The sequence below is a fragment of the Narcine bancroftii genome, chromosome 2 (assembly GCF_036971445.1).
Source record: "Narcine bancroftii isolate sNarBan1 chromosome 2, sNarBan1.hap1, whole genome shotgun sequence".
In the NCBI taxonomy this organism is placed as follows: domain Eukaryota; kingdom Metazoa; phylum Chordata; class Chondrichthyes; order Torpediniformes; family Narcinidae; genus Narcine; species Narcine bancroftii.
The window spans coordinates 225,064,490-225,089,056 of NC_091470.1; the positions used below are offsets into that span (position 1 = coordinate 225,064,490).

Genomic DNA, 24,567 nt, shown 5'->3' on the forward strand with positions numbered 1-24,567 from the left:
AGCATATTGATGAGATAAACTGGGTCCAACAATGTTATTACCTGAAAGGAGTGAAATAGAGAACTTGATTTGTAATAGATCTATTAAGAAATTTATTTCACCCATGTACACATTATTGGAAAAGGAAACTCAAAAGCAAGAAATTCATAGATCTAGACAGAGATGGGAAACAGATTTAAATATTATTGAGGAGGAAAATTATGTCTTGATAGTATGACAAATACAATAAATGTTAGATGTAGATTGTTTCAGTTAATTTTTTTACATCAATTCTATCTTACCCCACAGAAATTAAATAGATTAAAGTCAGATCAATGTTTTAGATGCCATCAAGAGACTGGGACCTTTTTACATTCTACATGGTCATGTCCAAAATTGAGACCATTTTGGATAGAATTAGGAACTTTTTTGGAACAAGTCACAGGAGTTAAATTTCCACAAGACCCAATGTTGTTTTTATTTGGTAATATTTCAGTGATAAGACCAAAATTGAAATTGAATTTATATATTGAAAAAGTTTTGTGGGAAAAAAGAGTGCAGCGACACCTACTTTTTCAGAAGACCATGGAAGTTTGACATGTTTATCGCTCAACTGTGTTCATTCTTAGAAAAACAACAAATGACACATCTTTCCAATTACTAACATTTAGTTTAATAATGTAGAAAACACAATTGAGGTGATGAAAAGCTGCCACATCTACTGAGGAAGGCGAGACTTCCTTGGTTCAGTTAGGGATTACTGAAGAAACAGTGCAGGGAATATTTTTCTTTGCTGATGTTGATTTTGAATGATAGGTGTATTCTACTACAGTGATGTCCCTTAACCAATATCCCTGTTCATATACCCAACCAACTCAGAAGTAGAAAAATCACCCAAAAGTAAACAATAATTAGGAATTTGCATGAGTATTCTTTCTGTCAATTTCTGAAGATTTCAGATCAAAATTGTGCATTACTGCCCAAATATGTTCTTCTTTGGCTTGGCTTCGAAGATGAAGATTTATGGAGGGGTAAATGTCCACGTCAGCTGCAAGCTCGTTTGTGGCTGACAAGTCCGATGTGGGACAGGCAGACACGGTTGCAGCGGTTGCAGGGGAAAATTGGTTGGTTGGGGTTGGGTGTTGGGTTTTTCCTCCTTTGTCTTTTGTCAGTGAGGTGGGCTCTGCGGTCTTCTTCAAAGGAGGTTGCTGCCCGCCGAACTGTGAGGCGCCAAGATGCACGGTTTGAGGCGAGATCAGCCCACTGTCGGTGGTCAATGTGGCAGGCACCAAGAGATTTCTTTAGGCAGTCCTTGTACCTCTTCTTTGGTGCACCTCTGTCAGTGGAGACCTCGCCATAGAACACTATCTTGGGAAGGCGATGGTCCTCCATTCTGTAGACGTGATCTTCAGCAGCGTGGATTCGATGCTGTCGACCTCTGCCATCTCGAGTACTTCGATGTTAGGGATGAAGTCGCTCCAATGAATGTTGAGGATGGAGCAGAGACAACGCTGGTGGAAGCGTTCTAGGAGCCGTAGGTGATGCCGGTAAAGGACCCAAATATATTGTAGTACTAAAAAATATACAACTTTCTAGACACACCCTTAATGTTACGTTTACTTTAGAAATATAATTGATCTACTTACATCTAGAGTAGAAATATTTATATTTCAAAAACAAAGTTTTACTTTTCTATATTTCATGGAAGCAAAAACTCTGTTCAATCGAGGTAAAGCACATTGGGGCAATCTGTTTGTAATCTGGGTGTGATTCTTTGATTCCTCCTTTTTAGCTGGTCTTGTTGACAGCTGCATAGAACAGATGAAGCAGACATATGTACAGTTCAACCTAGATTCATTGAGACCTGGAAAAGTCGTTCAAAGGAAAAAGGTAAGCAAGGGAACTAGATTTTTTTTAAAAAATCATCCGACATTTTTGTTCTAATTTTTAAGACGCCAAAATATTCTATTTAATATTACTACTTTGGTACATATTTTAAAAAAATGTCCCTGCTGATCTTATGGCTTATTAAAAGTCCTTATGGCAAAATACCACTTAAGAGGTTTTGACTTGCATTATTGTTGAGAAAATAATTTTTGTGTGAATATTGAATTTCAAAATGGTTGGTACCCAGGGAATTCGCTATGTGCTTATCTCAGTACAAAAGCCTCCACAGGGAAATAAAATCCAATTTTGAAAATCCAAGGGCTATTTAAAATAATTCCCAGAAAGTTCTTTCTCCCACCTCCCCAAGTTAAATTGTGCAAGTGCCCTGCTTACAAATCAACAATGGAAAATGTTGACCAGCCTTTCACGGATACTGCCTGATCCACTGAGTTCTTCCAGCATTTTGTGTGTTGTTCCAGTGGTACAACTAATATATTTGCTACTTCACAACTTCAGCAACCAGAGTTAAATGTTGATGACCTGTGTTATCTGTCTGGAGTTTGCACACATGCTGTATCATCAGGTGGGTTTCCAGCAACTCCTCCAGATTATCCCCTACCCCTCCTTCACCCTGCAAGGACATGCAGGTTTCTATATTGCAAATTGTTCTCCGTGTGTAGAAGAGTTGTAAGATCTGGTGAATGTTGATCTTAATATGAAAAGAAAATTAGAGTGAAATGGTCTATGAGCCAGCATAATAGACTGAGAGGGCCTCCTTCCATTGTAGGGAAATACAGAAATTTTCCTTGCACTTTACCAACTTCATGATTACTTGTGTTTCTGATGCTACAGGATGACCCTCTTTCCAGAGAGCTAAAAACTGTGATGCAATTGCTGAGAAATTGTCTGTACCACAATGTTGAATGCAAAGTAAGTCTGCTACTAAATCAAATCAGTTGTTTCTTTTAATAATTACCTTCAAAATCAATAAACTTTTTTTCTATGTCCCTTCCTCGGCATCCCCTCACCCCCCACCCACCACCTACTTGGACACACTTCCCTCAACTCTGCAGGTTGCAGCATCTGATGCCCATCTTGTGAATGCTATTCATTCACTTTGGCCCTGGCTTTTAATGGATGAAGTGCTGATGTTGGAAGCTCTGCAGCTGCTGTGTGTCTACACAGCTAACCTTCCTGCCTGTAAGTCAAGCTAAGGCTCACAATTGAAGCAGCAGTTGATACAAGTAAAAATTCTTTGAATATTGGGAAACTTGGGAGAAAAATGATCAATTTCCAAATCAATGTGCAACAGTCATAAAACAACAAAAAAAACATCAGGTTTAACCTCACAGATTCAAGAATCTGCAAACATATCCCTCTTTAGTATTAACTTAAGAAGATGGGATGAAATTGTGGTCCATTATCAATGAAAGTATTTTCAAGCATGGAAATATGATCCTCCTTGTGTGCTGTAAATTCCAAATATTCAATGAACAGATTTTTTTTTTAATGCAGAAGTTCCTAAGCTTACCTTGCTCCGAAGGTCTTAAGATATCCCAGCTGCTCCATCGCCCATCACGTATTTTACGGCACCAGTGATCAGAATCCCGCACTGTCTGTAAGGAGTTTGTATGTTTTCCCCTTGCCTGCGTATGTTTTCCCCGGGGTCTCCAGTTTCCCCCCACCGTTTGAAACGTACCCGTGGTGTAGGTTAATTGGGTGTAAATTGTCTGGCATGGACCCGAGGGCCGAAATGTTCTGTTACCTTGCTGTATGTCTTTAAAAAAAAATTTAAACCGATGAAGTACTAACATTGTCACTTGCCACAAATGCAGCCTGTCCTGCTGAGCTTTTTGTGCATTTTCTGTTCTTCTTGACAGTGGAAATATGATCAGTAGGTCATCTCAGAGACAAAACCAAGATTAGAAACTGTCCGGCACAGCTGCAACATGCTACCAGGGGTGGAAATGCTGGTTGGGGTCAGGATTTTTTGAGCTGTACTAAACACAACAGTTTTGGTTTTCTAAGTTTGAGAAATGATCACTCATGCAGTATTCTTTCTTGGACAAAGAAAGGCAAAGTGGAGACAGTGAAAGAATCAAGAAAGATGGTGGCTAAACAGATTTGAATGCCATCAACCCCTATCAGAGGTAGTTGCAAGAGTGAGACCAGAAGGTTTTGCAGCTATTTTGTGGCTGCAGCTCCATATGGCATTCTAATCCTTTGGTTTATGGCCTCTGGCATCTGTTCAACAATTGGAACCCCAATTCATTTTGGTACTTAATGGCTTTGTGATCTTTCATGATCCATTTGTGTTCTGCTGGTGTCCTTTTATTTAAGCTCTTTGGAAATTGTATCCAATTAAGTTCCCACTGAGATTTTGATTTAGTTTTTAAGTTAACCACCAAATTGATCCTGCATGTTTAATTTTCTTAAATCAAATGTGCAGTTTTTTTTTAACTTAAGTTAAAATACTACAAGCTTGTGCTGCCTATCAGCTATATTTGATTTGAAGCGAATATAATTTTGGTGATGAGTTGATGTCGGGAGGCATTTGTCAGATAGTTATGATCTGTCATTTTGTGAATGTACAAATCCAAAGCGGAATGCCATAATCACAATAGGAGTATTTGGCTGAGATGCCTCAAAGAGACTTTGTGAAAACCAAGCTCATTGGTAATTGGAATTACTCTTTAGTCTGCTGCATTCTTGCCTATCACATTGTCAAAGAATTGTCTTCCATTCCTATAATGTTAATACGAAATTTCTTTAGAGCAGTTTGATGGATGTTCTTGGGTTGCGTCATTAATAAGCTTCAGTTAAGTCACTGATGTTTTTTTTCCCCCTGTTCACAACTTCTCTGATAATAAAACAAAATATGCCAATGTCCAGCAAGAGTTGGACTACATTCATCAATAAGGTAACCAACATTGACATTTGGGGGATAATCGCACTCACTCATCAATCCAAGGCCAGTTATACACTGAACAGTATTACTGAATCAGAAACCCAATTGACCAGGCTACTTAAATACAGTGGCAACAAGAACATGCGAGGTTGGGAACTCTATGACAAAGATTTATCTTTGGGACTCGTATCAAGATGAAACGGTTTTCACTTGACCGTTGATCCAACTCGAAATGTCTTGTGTAAAGCAGTTTGTTTGGCACATTGTAGCTACTGTGCATATTTGCAAGAGCAGTGGCAACAACCTAAGACCTCTTTGAATCTGGTATCATTAAGGAGAATGGAGAGAACAGAAGAATAAGATAACCACCACTGACACATGAAACCAACCATTGATTTCTTGGTTTAAGAAATTAAGTTTAATAATACAGCTGAGATAAAATTGGTTCTTAGTACTTTGAAGGTCATCCTTTGCTCAGTTGAGGCCATTTAAGATGATAGAGTTAAGTGTTGATGTATAAAAATAATTTCTTCCGGAATGTGAATTCTGAAAAAGTCTGTCAAAATTAAATTGGACAAGAAGGCCCTGGATCCTTTCTCATCTGAGAGATTAAATGTGACACTTGACGACTTTTCATTACAATGGATAGGAAAGGAGCAGGCACACCTCAGCCATGGGCTCTTTGAGTGTGGAATAAATTTGGAGCAACTATAAATGTATTAGACATTTTTATTCTTCTTGTCACTTACTTCATTGTGAAAACGTTGATGCTGGCAAATCGACATTTGGTTCTCCAAGGTTGACTTCTGTAGTTTGTCACCCTTTGCTTTGATCACACAATTGTAATGGCAATAATTATTTGTTACAATATATCTGTATTGGGATTTCTGAATGTTCACACAAATGAAATGTACTGTAGTTGCCAGTGCAGGTCAACTGGTACTTTATAGTCAACTAACTTGCTCAAAAAAATATTCTGTTTGACATCGCTTAAGGATTTGTAACCAGGATGTAATTGTTAGCCTTAATACAATGTTAGCAAATGTGCTGCACTGACAATTTTGATTGATGTTTCTGTGTTTTATTAAGCAGTTATTTTTCTTCCAGCTTTTTGAATCAATGTGAAGATCAAGGGAGACTAATGGCAGAAGTAACAGAATATTTCAGAGCCGATTTCTTGCTGATTATTAATATAACATGTTCATACATGAGGTTTTGCTCAATTTTTCATATTGGTATCTTTCAGCCTCTATTTCGCAGTGTTGTTGCGCTGGAGGATCAGCAGTTCCTCATTCATCTCAGAAAGGAGTTGGGGGGAGCTCCCTTGTGCACATGATCATGAAGCAAGCCTTGCAGAAGACGCATGATAATAATGCCATTCAACCAATAGCCTTTGCTGTACTTTCCAACTTGGCTATGTCCAATGAGTGTAAAGGTATTTTACAGAAGGTTAGTAGAGTTTTCACTATAATAAAGGAGCAGTTTATTTTTAATAGTCTTAAAATACCTGCAGTTAATTTTAAAATATATGTAACTTAATGGAGTTGATATTCTTGGCATGTATAACTCAGTGAATAAGTCGATAGTGATCTTAGAAAATCCTGCTGAAGCTCAAACTCCAATGTTGTAGGCTGGGAGATAGGAATATCGTCAACCTAATGCAGTAAAATCCCTGTTATCTGGAATTCAAGCAGCTGGCAAAAAAAATTGCGGAAAATTAATAGATAAAAAATATATAAATTTAAAATTGGCGCACCTCACCGTGAGATTGCCAGTCATGCAACACATAGTCTCAAGCAACCGGATAATTCACTTTTCTGGCATCTACCAATTCCCATAGGTGCTGGATACCAGGGGATTTACTGTACTTGTTCACAAAGGGAAAAATTAAATGGGGGACTGTGCAATTGAGGTAAAATGCACTGGATGCATAATTAAAGATAAAAGTAGTAAATGTTTGGGGTTGTATTCAATAGTGAAGGATTGCCAGGGTTTTTTTTTGAGGCTCATCATGTCTGGTGGATATTTTGTGAGAATAGGTAAATAAAATAAATACAATTGATATATTTGTGCAGATACACTAATGTCCCACCAGAGTTTTGTTTTTAGAATTCCAGTTTGTAGAATTCTTTCTTTCTTTGGCTTGGCTTCGCGGACGAAGATTTATGGAGGAGTATTTTCACGTCTGCTGCAGGCTCGTTTGTGGCTGACAAGTCCGATGCGGGACAGGCAGGCACGGTTGCAGCGGTTGCAAGGGAAAATTGGTGGGTTGGGGTTGGGTGTTGGGTTTTTCCTCCTTTGACTTTTGTCAGTGAGGTGGGCTCTGAGGTCTTCTTCCAAGGAGGTTGCTATTAGTGCAAAAGCAAAATGCAAAGAAATGTGGTTCACTGATATAAAATAAATTGTTAAGGGTCGCAGTTCCCCAAATTAAAGAAGGGGTAAAAGGGTTGGAGAAAAGCCAATTCCCTGTCTCACCATTCAAGCTGGTTTTCCCCATCCATAAAGATTTGGACTTTGGCATGAAAAATAATCATGAAACTTTCTGATAACTTAAAATGAAGTTTTTGAAAAGAACAAAAAACCTTTTTTTAAAAAAAGTTAAGGACATAAACAGGAACTTTTAATGTAAGCAGATCAGAACAAATTTATTTTGAAAAATAGAATATCTCAGTGGAAAGGTACTGAAGTGTATGGAACACTCCCTGCATATTCTGGAAATATGAATATAGCAAATCCACAAAAATGGCAAACATTATTGAATAGAACATGGAATATAAGAATAGGGAAGTGATAAAATTGTATAAATTGGAGCTGGGATTATTTTCATGCCAAAAAGAGCATTGTAAATCAATGCAGTAAGGGACCATGTTCATGTTGTGCAAAACGCGCAACCACAAAATTCTGTTGTGTGCAGAATCATACGTGTTAACTGCTGACAAAAGCCACCATTGTGAGGAAGTCTGATTGACTCCAGGGAAGTCTTGCAGGTTGGGGGTGGGGGAAAGAGGGAGTGTACGGATAGCGTAGCTGTCAGCACAACACCATTACAGCGTCAAGAATTGCAAGCAGGTATTGAATCCTGCGCTCTCTGTAAGGAGTTTGCATATTCCTTCCATGTCTGCATGTGATTTTCCTGGGGGCTGTGGTTTCCTCCAACCCACTGTACCAGAGGATAATTAGGTGTGATTGGGTGGCATGGTCTTAAGGGCACTGTTCCCACGTTTTGCCAACAAAGCATAAAGGAAATTGAGGTCCGCACAAAGCTCATCAATGTTTCATTCAATGGAACAACAAAGTAGAATAAAATCTTAACTAAATACATTACATCGTAGAATGCAATCATACTTGTATTACATTAAAACATCCCAATAGAGTTTTATTAGCCATGAGAGATGGGCTGTGCCAAAATTATCTTGAAACAATTTCAAGTTTACATTTGCACAAGCATTCTGTGTGCACATGCTTTTGGACAGGAAAAATATTTGCACAATATAAGATTTTTGCGCACACTGACTACTAAAAATTAGAGAGAACATTGCTCATAGGCCGAAAGGGCCTGTTACCATGCTGTATGTCTAAACAAAAATCTATACCATGGGAATGGGCTGCTTTGACAACCATGCGAGCTGTGTACTGGTAGCAGGTGGTGAGCCAGAATTGGATTTTGAATTGCCTTGGAGAGCAGTCAAAGTTGAGATCAGGCCAAGTTGGTAACCCGCATTTAACAGGACCTAACTTCCAGTAGTCCTGGACTCTATGGACTTGGAAATTATTATGTGGGCTTCATTAGCTATTACTGACATGGAACTCTCATTATTGTGAGAATCTGCATTTTGCACCTAGAGCTTGGACTACTTTGTGGGCCACATGTTCAAAAAAATGGCATCAAATCACTGAAGGCTAGTGGGGGCCTGTGAACATATCCGAGAGCTTTCATGTGTCACCACACCATGCACATGGACTAACCAGATGCAATTTGCTGATTGTCATTAAAAATGCAGTGAGAACTTGACTGCAGAATAGACCTTTTTCTGTAAAGCTCCATTGGAAAGCACACAACTATATTGCACTATAAAAGAGGTTATCTGAGCCAGTGAGTTCAGGGAACTTTTACATTAGAGCCACAAAGAGCTATCAAGAAATATAATTGACATTAATTGTTCAAAATGTATTTCTCCATTCAGTGACCTTACTCAGTTCAAGAAGATTTTTATCAAGATTTGGTGTACTTATTCAATAAACAGCAAAATCAAAAGCAAATGCTCCATTTGTTAAAGGCAGCAATAAGTTGGTATGGTGAGACCAAACTTTTCCCTAATCTTCTGTTCCTTTCCATTTTGAATAAAAATAAAACTCGGCAAGAGTAAGATGGGACAACTTCCAGCTGGTCAGTATCATCCTCAGAGTAAATTACGATTAAACTGCACCTTTTTGATGAAGGGAAGAGGGACTTGAAATGGGAATATAATTCTTCTGCTGACGTGGCCATGTGATGGGGATGGATTGATGTCAACTACTGGGTACTCAGCAGGACTGACGTAACATTTTTCAATCTTTTGCAGCTAATTCATAAGTTGCATTCTGTTTTAAGAATGACTGTCAGATCTAGCATGCCATCCAGATGTCTATTTCCATGTTCCTGTGACATGCATGAAGACAAAGGCAGAGCTGAACTCCCTCACTTTATAACTGAAATATCCATTATCAGCTGATCTGGAAATAGTAATTTAAACAAGTATTTCCCTTAAATTGTTCTTTACACTGAAAATGTTCCACTGAGTGTAAAAATACAAATATTAATGATCTCTTTTTGATCACATGGTTCAAGTTGCCGTTTGTATTTTGAATTGCAAGATTAGCACTAAGTAAGCAAAAATTGTGAAACTAACCAGGTAGTCTGTGAAGCAAACAATATTTTGACTGTTGATATCAATGGTGTTTCTGCTCAACGTCAGTACAATGGCATTAGCACATATTGGACTTATGATCTTTATTACAGAGCAATTTCTTACATAACTTCCTTTCGCTGCCATTACCGAAGACTGCAGGAAAACAAGTCAGCAATTTAGCCATGCTTTGGTTGAAACTGTTGTTGAATTTGTCTTTTGGCGATGAGGGACAGCAGATGATTCTGAAGATGAATGGTAGTTTGGAGCTCTTGACAACACTATCCCAACAGAAGTGCAAGAGTAATCCACCCACTGTGCTACTAGTTCTTCACAATATTTGCTTCCATCCTGCCAACAAGCCAAAGGTTCTAGCTAATGGTAAGTTATTTTAAATGTTGCACTTCGGCTAAATTGCAACCCTGTCCCAACTTGCGAGATGACTTTATATAAAGTATTAAGGTAGTTCATAGGTATCATTGCATTGTCTCAGACAGTATTTGTCACACTTTGGGCATTATACTTAAATGTAAGTCCATGTTGTTTTGCATGTCGGCAACACAGGATGGTTTGCATGTTTTCTTTCCCAGGATTGTGGACAAGGTCTGCAGGTTTTTTTAAGTCTCAGTGCTCCACACTCCATGCAGTACAGAAATATGTTGTGGGAAATGAGCTGAGAGCTCCCAATTGCAAACTTGGTTAAATAATTATCCGTAGCAATTTTTGTAAGTACTCAACTGTAATCCATTGAGAGTGACTATTAATGAAAGTGAAAATTCCATTTTGTTTTCCTTCATTGGTCTTCTGGACTTACAGTTTGTAGTGTCATTTTCTGAGAATGTGCTCCTGTTTCTAAAGCACCTTTCACACTTGCCAGTGATCCCAGGAATCGAATGCCAATCGGCCTTTAAAGTGGCAAGTGTGAAAGCAAAATCTGCTCAATGCCCCCATCAGATAACATCATCTCACACTGGGGATTGCGGCCTCGACCTCTAGTACAATCCCTGGTATCTGCAGATGCCGGCGTTGAGATCAGGCAAGTGTGAAATGGGCAATTGGATTGCAGGCACTTCCTGTTAAAGGTAGAACAGACCAAACACCAGAGATAAACATTTACAAGTGTGAAAGCTTTCATTGTCCCAGTTTGGAGTGGTCTAGTGTGAAAGGCCAAACCCCATTCCTATCGCAGGACACTGAACAGCCAATTTACTGGGATCCAAGTGTGAAAGGAGCTTGAGTGTACCTGTGCTGATATAGCAGAGTGCTCAGAGAGAAAAAAAAATCTAACTGGTGTCAGTGCAAATAACCTATAATATGTTACTCAGCCCAGTCAAATCTCAGTATTAAAGACTTTGAAACTTATTTCAAGATTTTCTTCTCCATTAATTATTTGCAAAGCCTTGATTAATTTATTTCAGTATCAAGACTTTAGAATTAAACCTGATCATGATTGTGAAATGAAAAGTTTGCTGATTATATTTTTATAATAGCTTTGCGTTTTGTACGTTTTACTTGTTGAATTTATATATTTAAGAAAATGATTGTTTTCCTGCACATTGCAAAGAAATAAGCAAGTGTCATAAAAAATTCAAGAAAGAGTCAAGATAGGATTGCGATGTTTGAAATGTGCGTTTTTGGCAACTAGACATTCTGAAGTGATTCATCAGGTAAACTATGGCAAGTAATCACAATGTGATAAGGTGTTACATAATTGCCATTAATGTTCATTTTCCTCAGTCATGTGCCCTCTTACCTCGATCCTCTTCAAACAATGATGTTTGAGCTCATTTCCGAAGCCGAGTGCAAAAGATTGTCAAAACAGCTTTGTGCGCAAAGCCAAAAAATGCTTTAAGTGTTATTTATTAATGATTGGCACCAACACATTTCACTGCTATTTCAGAGTACTTCGTTTAGGAATAGTATTTTGGTCCTAAATGTACCACAGGTGCATTTTCTGGCTTCTGCAAGTAAATTGGACAGGTGGTTACGTCCAAAAGAATAATCACTGGGCTCTTCTCTCTTTGTGTCCCTAGATAAAACAGTGTCAATATTTGCTGCTTGTTTAGAAAGTGACAATCCTGTGGTTCAGACTATTGGATCCTCAGCACTTTGGGCTTTACTTCATAACTATCAAAAGGTGCGTACGCCCTTGAATATTTGGTCCTTTTACTGTGAATTCCGTTATGCCAGAAAGGCAGCTCTTAACTGAAAAATGCTCCTTATTGTTGGTTTAATCTTTGCCAATCTATATACTGTAGAACATATATATTGAAGAATGCAGAGCATTATTAAATAGAGTTAAACACAAGCTGCCATTTGCTGCCCAGAGCTCTGGGATGAAACCAACTATTGCAGAAATTTAAAACAGAATCACACTGCCAGAACTATTCCTGGATGGCATGATCTTATACAATTCCCTCCACTATGGGGCCGACCCCTTTTTCCTTCACTTGCCCCTGTGCTCCCCAGTTTTAAATTTGTAATCAAACAATTCACATGTAATTAAAGTGCACATTCCACATTTTATTCAAGGTTATTTGTATACAGTTTGATTTGACCTTGTAGCAATTACAGAACCTTTTTATACATTCTCCCCTCATTTCAGGGCACTGTCATGTTTGGGACATTTGGCTTCACAAGTGTTTGTGATTATTCAGCTATGTTTACTGGCTTCATTGGTGCAGGTATAAGAGAGCTAGGCTTGCTTCTAAGCTTTTGACCACCTTTGGAGTCTGTATTTGCCATTTTTCAACTTGAGGACCAGAGTTGCGCCAATGAAAGTCAAAGAAACCATCATGAGGCTGAAAAACAAGAATAAAACAGTAAGAGACATCACTCAAGCCTTAAGTTTACCAAAAATAAACAGTTTGCAACTTCGTTAAGAAGAAAGAATGTATCGGTGAGCTCAGTAATCATAAAGGGGATGGTAGACCAGCTCTGCTGATAATAGAAAAATTCTCATTGTAACCATATAACCATTTACGGAGCGGAAACAGGCCATATCGGCCTTTCGAGTCCTCACCGGTTCACTAGAACAACTCCACTAGCTCAAACCTCCCGCTCTCTGCCAATAACCCTCCAACCCCCTCACCTCCATGTACACATCCAACCTTCTCTTAAATGATAACTGCATTGATTGCTATTTTCTTTTCTGCTGCACACCACCATATTTCCGAGATAGTTGTCATTACTCTGAACCAGCAGGGCTCAATGATGAAGGACTTGGCTGAATTTTTTTAGACCATGTGTGTAGTTTTGATTTGTTATGCATCAAATCTGTTTAGTAAAGATATGACAGCAATTTTATCTAATGGGATATTTTGTAATTTAATGAAGAAAAATCTCTAAACGCCTCTTCGACAAATCAGAAATGTTCTTCAGAAAACAGGTGTGAAAGCATCAGTGACTACTGTCCGCAGAAGATTTTATTTCAAAAAATGTAATTTAATTTTTAAAAATTTATATTTAATCATACAGCACAGTAACAGGCCAATTCTGCCCTACAAGTCTGTGCCGCCCAATTTACAGCCCATTAACCTACACCCCAGTACATTTTTTGAAGGGTGGATGGAAACTGGAGCCCTCAAAGAAAACCCAAGCAGACATACAAACTCTTTAAAGACACTGTGGGATTCAAACCCAGGTCTGGTCCCAGTTGCTGGCGCTGTGAAGGTGTACACGAACCGCTGTGCCAACCCTGAACAGAAATGAAGAGACTGCACTGCACGATGCAAACCACTAGTTAGCTACAGAAAGGAGGACTAGATTATAGTTTGCCAAGAAATATTTAAAAGAGTCCGCAGAATTCTGGAAAAACTGTATGGTGGACTGACGGCAGACCAAGATTAACCTGTGTCAGAGTGGTGGCAAGAGCAAAGTGTGGAGGGATAAAGGGATTGTCCAACATCCAAAGCAAACCACCTTTGCCATGGTTTGCCTCTTTGTCTTGTAGATGTGAGTATTGCAAGCTGAAAGCTCCTATTAGAGGTCAACTTGCAGATGGCAGTGAGTAATTTTTGTATTGGATGCTCGAAAAGTCATGTTTAGTTGTCACCTTGAGGTGATCCTGTAGCATCTTGTGTGCAAGGTAAATTTGAATGGGGTGAAAGGAAGAATGTGGTCCCATTTGGTTCACACAAGATTAGTTGTAAATAATTTTATTGGGTTTGAATGCTACATAGTCAAAGAATTTGTGCATGCTATTAAATATATGTTCATGATGCTGAAGGAGCATAATAATATGTGAAAGTGTTGGGGAACCTCAGCAGGATCCGCAGCATCCATTGTAAAGCATATAGCAAAGATGCGTAACCAACATTTCGGGTTTAGCCCTTCATCTTACCTGGAAACTTAATAACCATGTGTAATACAATGCTGGCATGTATGTACAAGTTCTTTGACTATGTAGGATTTATACTTTCCCATGGGTGCTGAGGACTGAATTTCTCCAGCACCTTAGTGTATTTACTACAATCACAGTGTTTACAGACTTTCTTGTTTCACTTTCATCACTGATTTTAATCATTTTGTAAACTTATTCCTCAACGAAAATTACAACTTCATTCAAATCAGCGCAGAAGAACATTTTGAGATCAATTGCTTAACAAGACTGGGGTTTTATTGGGGAGTCCTGTGGCAGAAACAGAGTTTGGGCTATGAATTGGCCATTAAAAATGTTGTCCTCTTTGTCCAGGTCGTTGACCTTTGTCTCATCCCCGACCCTCGAAACTCCCCAAATGCTACCCATGCAATCACACTTCCAATCTCCACACCCACCCATGCCCTCCACAATGTGCTGCAAGCAACTTTCCAGTTCCCAATCAAGTTTTTAATGTTCACATCCAAAGCCTTGATTCACTCACACCACAACCAAAGCTATGCATTCGTCTCCATTGTCCCCTCACCCCCCCACTAATATCAATTGTATTTCCAAATGTTGAACGCATTCTCTCCCAACATCTCAATTTAGTAGCGTGTCTTATTTTCTGCTGTGGGCAAAGGGAAACACAAAGCCTTGCAGATCACAGAAGTTTGCTTTTGCAGACTCCGGACTGAAAAGGTTCATGCTGCACAGTGCAACAACATGAAGCTTACTCCTAAAAGGCATTTAGACAAAATTGACCACGCAAGGGTTGGAGGGATAATAATTTGCAGTCTAGCATGGTCAGCACAGACAAGATGGGCTGAAGGTCCTTTTCCTGTGTCCAATACAGTAAAACGTCTGGTATCGGGAATTCAAGCAACTGGAAAAATTGAGGAAAATAAATTTTAAAAATTAAAATAGATAAAAATAAAATGACAGGTAAAAAGTACTCAAGTTTGAAATAGTAAAAATAAATGTTCTCTGAAGTAACACATAATCCTTTGGTGAAGATGCGAACACATATTCAGCCAGCATCGGGCCTTGTTCGTTCTTTGCTCGTAGCAGCTGTGTGAATAAAGTTGTGTGAAATAGCAATGGTGTTGCCCAGGATGAAGAACTGGTTGATGCCACTTTCTGTTGGGGGGGACTCTCTTAAAGTTTCTCCTTATCCCTGCTTAGTCAGAGTTGCCCCAGTCAAAGACTTTATCTGTAAACGTTGGCGGGGGGAATTATCTATTATGTTATCATTTGTCTTTTGGGCGGCTCCATGAACCTGCAGCAATGATTAAATATTTTCAAAGAATGTGGCTAAAGTAAAATGCTTTAAGATTTATATATTCATGCAAGTGAAGTTTGTTCATTCTAAGTACAGTATGGTATTTTTGTCTTTTAAACTGTTTATTCTCAATGCAGATGTATCAGTTAGGCATTGCAAGAGTAAGTCTCAAGCAACCAGAAAATACACTTATCTGGCACCTACCAATCACCATAGATGCTGTATAATAATTTCTGCTAATCTTAAAAGAAAAGCAATGCTACATCAAAAAATTGACTTTAAGATACTGATGTATTGATATATTTAGGGATGTTTTTGCAGGCAATATATCTTTGCACTGTCTAGAGTAGGTTAAATAACTGAGTGTAGCGATATTTTTCAAAGTAAGCCATATCCTTGTTTTCCTCTAATAAATTAATTTTTTTTAAGGTTGTCTTTACTTCAACATGGTTTTCCTGTGTGTCCTTCATACTCGTAACACAACATCTGTGATGCAATGGGTTCATTGCTTATAAAAGTGATTAGAATTGGTTTAGCTCTTAGGTTGCATGCATTTCACAGAACAATGCCTTGCAAAGTTCAAGGGCAGGTGCAAACAGAAGATTCTAGGCTTTAGCAACATGTGCAAGCACACCCCAGAAACTGAAACATTTGGAGAGTTGAGGCCATGTGTTTTATGGTAAAATTTGGAAATTGCAACATTTGCAAACTGAAACCAAAAAAGTAACAGTGCCTGGAACATCAGGAGAGAATGAGAGAGAAGAAGTTAGCAGGAGGCCGTCTGAGGAAAGGCTGGACAGAAGAGGAGCTGCTAAAAAGGCTTCCTTTTTCAAGACTGGACAGAGTTCTGATATGGTAGCCTGAGTCCACTCTCTGTGGAAATCAGGAGTGGCAGCTAGTCTTCTTGGTGTGGTGAAGAGGAGAAGAACTCTGCAAGAAGACAAGTTTCTTCTGGAAGACACTCCTGTTTGGGGTGTCCAACAAGCAACAACCACCTCTCTGTAACCCTCTACAATTTTCATGCCTGGTAATTCTAAGTAAAGCATTGTAGTTTGCTTGAACGTAGTGACTATTTGATTCTGTGCACAGGATTGAAAATTACTGGAAACTGTAGCCTTGGAAACGTGGATAGTGGAAGATGGGCCAGTAAAAACATAGTACACACACTTGCACCTAGATTAGGTTGGGGAGGATGGAGTGTGTAAATAACTTAGTGTTGATAAGTTAAGGGTAGACCTTGTTGCTCTATACCCAGTGAATTAAACTAATTTTGTTTAGGGAACTATTGCTTTGGTGTTTTTCTATTGCTGCTGGTATATGGGGTTCACTGAACTCATAACACATCAAATTGAGGTATATGTTGTTTACAGGCAAAAGTCACACTGAAAAATCCATCAATCAAGAGGAGAGTGGATGAAACTTATTTATCAGTGAAAAAGTGTAAGTATTAAAATGAATAAAATTAACTTTTGATCTCAAACAGAAATTCATTTTTCAAACCTCAGCAATGACTGATTTTATATTTTGAAATGTATATAATTTCTGTTTGTCAATATCGTACAAGTCATCTGATGCAAGGAATTTATTCTGCAGTTGAAAATCAGAGATTTAGGGATACCGTAGAAACAACTATTTCAAAACTTTTTTTTCATAATCTATATACATCCACTGATAGCATTTGGAGGAAGTCAGACTGGGTGACCACAAAAAGTTATCTTTCTCTCCAGCTTGATCCAAACACGGCAACTTGAATTGTGCAGGTCGGAAATTCCTGCTGTGCAGTTTGGCTTACTTGCACAGCGCACAAAATGCCAGAGGAACTCAATGGGTCAGGCAGTCAACATTTCAGGCTGAAACCCGATGCTGACTGTCTATTGCCATCCAAGGGTGCTCTGTGACCCGCTGAGCTCCTCCAGCATTTTGCATGTTGCTCCAATTCTCCAGTATCTGCAGTCTTCCTTGTTTGGCTTCCTTGCATTTGGCTGTCAAATTTTTAACTTGGCAACAAACTAAGATGCAACTTTTATCTTGAAATTTGGCTACCTTTCACAAAATGCATTCAACAGTGAACTAAACTTGCCAAGAGGAATCTTGGAATCACTACATCATTAGTGCCAACAAAGAGCACCTAGACGTCTCAGATAATGTGCCCTTGCAATTTTCAATAATTTGATCACTCAGTCATGCCCAGATCTCATTTATCATTCCAAATTATTATCTGAATTCAATGATAATAGATTGAGAGTCATGAACTTCACTTGCTGATAAGTGGCTTGCGTAGCTGAAAGAGTGAAGCGTGGTCGAATTAGTCAGCTCATCAGACTCATTTCTAGCGTGGTACAAATGGAGTTTAAAAATAGATCTCTCGCCCATTGCCTAAGGTCTGACACATCTGTCAAGGCCGTTCGTGCATCAGGGCCATTGGTTGGTGCCTCAACAGATGGGCAGGCCACAGGGTGAATTTCAAATGTGATGAAAATTAAAGGAAGTAAATCCTTCTACCTTCTCATCCCATGTACCCAAACTCATTAGCAACTTTCACAAGATTGAGAAGGAGAATTTCTGTCAATAGCATTTGGTCTTCGCTATAACAATGATAATTTTGCTTTGCCTTGTAAAATATTTCAGTAGCGTAATTTGAGAAAACTTAAAAGACAATACATCATTTGTGATTAAGCATTCTTTAGAGCTTCAGACTTTCTGTTTGTTTGATATTACTCTATAATATTTCTCCAGCCCCCAACACTGCTTACACATTCCTATCCCATCAAAGTTCTAGAATTTGACATATTGTGTCCCCAGACAGAAATCCTGGGGAAATTTGCTACCCCTGTCCATAAATGCTCTTTCTACCTGCATGTTTACCTGTGCTTCTCTGGGGTAAGGGTTTGATTCTTGGTTTGTTTAGCAGGCAGTGCCAGTCCTGTGAATATTTTCTGGATGTTTTTTTTGTGGGGGGGGGGGAGGCAAGGTTCAGAGAGCAGTAAGTGCAGGTTTGCATGACGGAGGCTTTGGTGGCAGGATGTTGGCAAGGAGAGGGACGACATGTATATCATTATCGAACAAACAGATTCAGTAAGTTCCATTGGTTCAATGGCTTGACCTACAAAAACAAATAGGGTTTTTTTTAGGTCAGAATCAAATGGCAAAAAAACTGACGTGCAGAGTGGATTTGAGTTGAAGATTATCTCAACTTTGTGGTTAAAGTCTAATTTGTAAAGTAACTAATATTTTATAATCAATCTAGATCAAGAGTACTATCTTCCGGCACTAATAACTTGGTCATTAATCAACTTGGTTGATTTTAAAAGTTAAAATAATCTTTAACTTTGTTGTAATCATTCTTTGCATTTTAAATAAATACATTGTTATTTTCTTGCATTTTTTTTTGTTTGCAATCGGACATGAAATCTGTTACTAATAAATTCTTGCATTTGTCCCTATCTAAAAGTATTGGTATCCGGTTTTATATGAACGTAGTTTCAGCTGTGATTGGATTTGTCATTCTGGCCCTTCACACATGAAAAGGTTGTGCATCACTAACATAGTTTATAAATTGCAAACCAAATTTATTGAAGGTCAACAGGCAACCATACTGTTTGTACCACTACTATGAGCTATTGAACTTTCCTTCCTTAAATCAAAAAGAGAATAGCCTTGACAGAGGGACTTCGATCTTTACAAATTCTGAACCTGAAAAGAGTTTCTTGCCGAGGCTGTTGTGCGGCATTTTTGTTTGGCCAGGGAGTTGCAACTTGCCTCCTTCTATGCTGAACAAGAGAGCCCCAAAGTCAGCCCCTCTTGTGGACGTTATATTTCATCAGCCTGCAGGCACATTGTGCAGCCATCTCCCATTTGAATAGACAAATCTACTGAAATGTGATTGCTTCTCTGTACCTGGGGTAAAAACAACCAGACTGTCTTGGCACAAATCAATATAACACAACAGCCATGGAGATGGTCAAAGCCTGATCTTTCTCCAGCAAACCAAGATGGAAAACTGAATGATGGTCACATTATTTCTCATTTCTTTACCATTCTCATGCTGCGGTTCTTAACAGCCTTATAGCTTGTGAACTATGGACACCAGGAACATAAATATCAAGTGCCTCTTCTTCAACAAAAAGATTATATAAACTTTTAAATGTGAATAATAGCATTTCATGTTCAACACAGTTGCATAGAGCAATTCTTATCTCAAGAAGTGTGTGTGTGTTTAAGTAATTTTGTGATTCCTATTATAATTTAAAATGTTGAGCTTTTGCTGTTTGACCTGAGATCTATGCCTCCGACCGCCATGACGATAATTTAATTGAGCAAATGCATGAGTTGCCAATATTGCTGGTTTGTATGAAAGACCTTTATTTTTAACATGTATCATTTTTCAGGTGCCCCTGAAGGTCCACTAAATGTTTATCTTTTGAAGTGCCTGGAAAACCTTACAGTCCTTCTAAACAGTTGACAACTTCCTGACCTTCTGTGAGCATTTTATTAAGAGGTCCATTTTTAATATAAGTCATGTGTATGTTTCATTGAAATTCTAATTTATTTTCACTAATAAAATTTTCACTCATTTATATCCACCAGTGTGATATTGAATATTTTATGGACTAAAGAATCAACGAAATGCATGGATATAATTGATGATATAAACCCCCTGGTTTAATCGTCAGAGTTCAAACATAGGTGAAGTGGGCGTGATAAAATTGGCCTAGTTTGTGGGTGGAGGGATAAATGAGGCTGTTTTTTTGTCATTCCTGGTTGTCATGACTGGTTCCTGTTGGAACGTGCGTTCTGTAGCTTTTCATAGGACCCATTCTGCTGCAAGGTTGCTGTGATAAGCGTTCTCAAGCTAGTTGGGGTTAAAAGTGTACACTGGCCTGGGTGATCATTTGCAGCATTGAAACGAGCCTTTCAGCCTAGTAACACACGAGCTGCTAGAGGAACTCAATGGGTCAAGCAGAACCAGTGGGAAGAAAACGACCTTGCAGGCCGGAACCCTTCATCAGGATTATGTGTGGAGGAGAGCAGATTATCAGCTAGTAGTGAAGTACAGTTTATATTATCCAAACACCAAATTCAATTTGTGAAGCTCGCTTTGTCGGTAGCCAGGAAGTGTATAGCAATTGCATGGAAGTCCAACTCTCAACTTAGTATTACATGATGGAATATGGAACTGCAAAGTTTTATTTCCCTGGAGAAGATTACTTATAACTTGAGAAAGAAGAATGACACGTTCACAGATATGATCTATACCCCACCCCACCCCCTTAAAAAAAATAAGTTAAGATACAAACCATCCTGACTGATAAATAAAGAAGAGACTGAATTAAGGCTGTGGTACAGACAACGTGTTTTAATTTTTAGTTTCAATTTATTTTTCTTTCAAAAAGATTTTTAACCAAAAAATTGAATATTATTCGATTAATTAAACTCAGATTTTTGGTTCCATCCCAGTTGAGCTCCCAATTTTGTGTCGAAATAATGAACCCTTATTAGTACTACAAAGGAACAGCAATGGAAAATTCACCAGACAATGGTAAATTCAAAATAATAGTTTTTTTAAATGAAACTATAATAACATTACATTTCTTACTTTACTCTAACTTAAACTTTACGCAAATGTAAATATGTGTTAAAGTCCAAAACTCTGAAAAGTCCATTTTAAAAATTCAGCATAATTTTGGTCTTGCTTGAAGTTCTTAGATTTTCAATTCAGAAATAATTATTAATCACTTTTAAACAACATATCTTCAGGCATCTTTAAACCCACTTTTTTTTTGATGATTTGCCTTTGAGAAATTTTCTTTACATGAGATCTTATGAAGATTTTGGAATCTGTTCCAAACGATGGCACTGTCCTCTAGCTTAAAGAGACTGTCAGAAGTGGCTTACTTATTTAAAAAGTACTTGTATCTTCTGTAAATGGGATAATATGAGTTCTGTCTTTTCAGAATGTCACGTTTCTTTGTCTTCTTCCATTTTCTTCCATGATGAGGCTGCACTCTATTTTCAAAAGAGCAGTCGGAAAGTGGTATCCCTTTTGAAATCCACTTTTCTGTGTTTTTTTTAGTAACCTAGGCAGCTTTTTTCCCCCTCTGCAGGAAATATTGCTGCTTTCAATCCTGGCTCAACAGGATAGTGAGTTCCCTTAACCTGACCTCTTTGTCTCTTATTTCGATAATATATTTCTTGCAAATCTCTCATTTCACACGGTATGTGACATCATTCCTGTCTTTAAAGTTCATAATGTCTTTTCACATGATGTGCCAAAAGCATCCAAGTCCACTTATTTACAGAATCAAAGTAATGAACTTTGTTCAATGGTTCTCTCCTCGTTCTGGGCTCTCTAGAATTTATTAGCATAGTAGCTTCTTGTATAGTCAAACAAACAATCAATTGTCCCACTTATCTCAAGAACCATCATAAATCCTTTCATTTCTTGCCTTCAACTGAACCAGTGGGAAGAAAACGACCTTGCAGGCCGGAACCCTTCATCAGGATTATGTGTGGAGGAGAGCAGATTATCAGCTAGTAGTGAAGTACAGTTTATATTATCCAAACACCAAATTCAATTTGACAACTTCGAATGCTCTCTTGCTCTCTCTCTCTCTCTCTCTCTCTCTCTCTCTCTCTCTCTCTCTCTCTCTCTCTCTCTCTCTCTCTCTCTCTCTCTCTCTCTCTCTCTCTCTCTCAAAGATCTTTTGGCTTCAGTTTATCAAACAAACTGAATTTTGTTTATGATCTTTGCTTCAGTTGAGATCGAAGTTTTGTGAGTCTTGTGTGTTTGTTTTGTGTCTAAATTTTTCTGTGGGCTGGTTGGAAATATAACTTAGACTTTAATTACATATGTTATATTTAGGCTGGGGAATTTATTAATTTTACACTTATAGAAATTTGCAGGGTAGCCAGTGGGCATTGTTATAAGAGGTGGAGGGGGGGGGGGTTTGAATTAAAGTTTGAAGGTGAATTTTGGTTAATAGTAATTGTTCATCTTTACCCCTGTGTGATATGCCTTTTCTGTGGTTGCTGGTTTGATCTTGTAACACTCCTAATATAGATCCATTGCAGCCTATGCATGTATTTGTTTAACACGTACTTGATGTTGGCCTCCAAGAAGCACATGATACATCAGAAATCAACCAACTAGTTCCAGTGCATGAAAACCACGACGATTGGAACTGATGGATTTGTTACAGCCTTCGTCTGCCTTCACAGAAATTGAGTTTGAAGTAACTTCATAAGCCTGTTCCACCATTGAGGCCTTTGTCAGGGACCTCACCCTCGACCTTACGCATAGCTCCAGATGGCATCGCTCTCGGAATCTCAGGACCACACAAGCTTCTCCACCACAATAAGGTGACAATACACAAAGAAGGGGAATGTGGCTGATTGGGGGAGTGGATCGGCTCATATTGCAATGGTGGAGCGGATGCTATTGGCTGAGATCTTACGGTCTTGTGTATAGTATAGAGATCTAAAATCATGAAGGCTATAGATTGAAGGGAAACTATTTCTACTGGCAGGGGGCTTTAGGTTGAGAGTATATGGCACAAAGATGAATTTTTTTTTTAAAATAGACTGTAAATCAAAAATGAAAATGCCAGAAATATTTAGCAGGTTGCATCTGTAGGAAATGGATTGGCAAAATAATTAAAAACAGAGTGAAGAAATAAATAAAAGTTGCACAGTGAGTGATTTGGGTCAGAAATTCACAGGGAAGTTGTTAAAGCAGATTCAATTTTAATATTCAGAAGCAAGTTGGGTTGGTATTTGAAATGGAAGTTGGGGCATGATGTTGTAGGAGTGGGGCTTGCTATTATATTCAGTAATGGAGCTGAGCTCCAGTACTGTAATCATTCTGTGATTCTGATTCAGCCCAACTGGTCCATCTTTCAAGCATGTGGCATCCAACTTCTCATCCAGATCCACCAATATAACCCATTTTCTAAATGTAAATCGATTCCCTTTCGGGGGGCGGGGGGGGGGGTGCGTGATGGAGGAAATAGAAACCCCTTAAGCCAGCTCTGACATTTGTCTCTCTGGATGTGAGTTTCAGATCCGACTACAATTTGACCAGGGGAGTTTTAGCTGAATGTTTTGTTTGGGTTTCTGGTCTTACTCAAAACTGGAAACATCTCAATATCTGACAAGGTGTTTTTTTAGACCAAGAGCCTTTTTAATGGGTTCCATTCAAAATGCTGGCTACAACTTCTCAGGTAACTTGCCTTTCTCCACTTACAATATACAACTGATGGTGATATTATGAGAACTACCAGATGGAGAATATAAAACATTGAAAACAGCCATGTCATCAGTAGAGTGATACAAGAAAGTCTGCAGACGCTATGATTGTAGTAAATGCACAAAAGTGCTGGATAAACTCAGCAGGCAAATGGTATGTTGGCGTTCATAGCAGGAGGATTTGAGTCCATGAGTAGGGAAATCCTGCTCAAGAAATTAATCAAAATTTCAAACAATTTTGTACAAAATTATATCAGAATCTTTAAATGAAAATAAAATAGATATTTTTTTGTCACAGGTAAATTTACCTAAATTAAATTTGGAAGAGCGGAGAGAATTGCCTGCCCCTTTCACCTCAATGCAGATTAGGGAAGCACTAAGCTCATTACAAAGTAATAAGTCTTTGGGAGAGGATGGTTTCCCATCTGAACTTTATAGAGCTTAAGGAATTATTAATTCTTCCATTTATGGAGGTATTAGGACAGATGACAGACAAGCATACCTTACCAGAATCTTTTAACATGGCAATAACTGTAATACCACAAAAGATGAGACCCTATAAAATCATCATCATGCAGACCAATTTAATTACTAAATTCAGATTATAAAATAGTAGCAAACGTATTAGTGAATAGGTTGGCAAAATCTTTATCAAAATTAATAAATATAGACCAGACTGGTTGTGTTAAAAAAAGAAAATCACCAGATAATGTTACTAGATTATTGAGTATAATACACTTGGTATAAAAGAGAGGAGAGTTTAGTGTAGCAGTGGCTTTAGATGCAGAAAAAGCATTTGACAAATTAGAATGGGAATTTTTATTTCAAGTACTTGAAAACTTTGGGATGGGACAAATATTTGTATATTGGATTAAAGCTTTATAAAATGGATCAAAAGCTAAAGTTGTAACAAATGGACAAATGTCCATTTTCATTTAACTAGATCTAGTAGACATGGGTGTCCATTATCTCCAGCTTTGTTTATTTTAGCAATAGAACCATTAGCAGAACTGATTTGGTCTGA

The 24,567-nt window shown here is 38.2% G+C and overlaps 1 protein-coding gene and 1 long non-coding RNA gene across 6 annotated transcripts in view; both read left to right on the forward strand.

The window, feature by feature from the left end:
* The window catches only part of rttn (rotatin), a 397,420-nt gene that overhangs the window by 225,392 nt on the left and 147,461 nt on the right, over positions 1–24,567 (forward strand). For 4 of the 5 annotated variants that reach the window (XR_011352026.1, XR_011352027.1, XM_069920391.1 and 1 more), the window contains exons 42-48: positions 1,772–1,869; positions 2,719–2,796; positions 2,940–3,066; positions 6,021–6,223; positions 9,774–10,041; positions 11,694–11,797; positions 16,670–16,739. Coding sequence is in view for 3 of the 5 variants with exons in the window: in XM_069920391.1 (XP_069776492.1) it covers positions 1,772–1,869; positions 2,719–2,796; positions 2,940–3,066; positions 6,021–6,223; positions 9,774–10,041; positions 11,694–11,797; positions 16,670–16,739 (948 nt within the window). In the remaining 2 variants the exon portion in view is untranslated. Of the gene's footprint in view, positions 1–1,771; positions 1,870–2,718; positions 2,797–2,939; positions 3,067–6,020; positions 6,224–9,773; positions 10,042–11,693; positions 11,798–16,669; positions 16,740–19,687; positions 19,883–24,567 lie in introns of those variants that run through there. The other variant, XM_069920394.1, reaches the window with a different exon arrangement.
* Positions 22,281–24,567, forward strand: part of LOC138752620 (uncharacterized) — a 28,482-nt gene continuing 26,195 nt past the window's right edge. Inside the window, exon 1 of the long non-coding RNA XR_011350770.1 lies at positions 22,281–22,658. This is a non-coding gene — a long non-coding RNA (uncharacterized lncRNA). The remainder of the gene's footprint in view (positions 22,659–24,567) is intronic.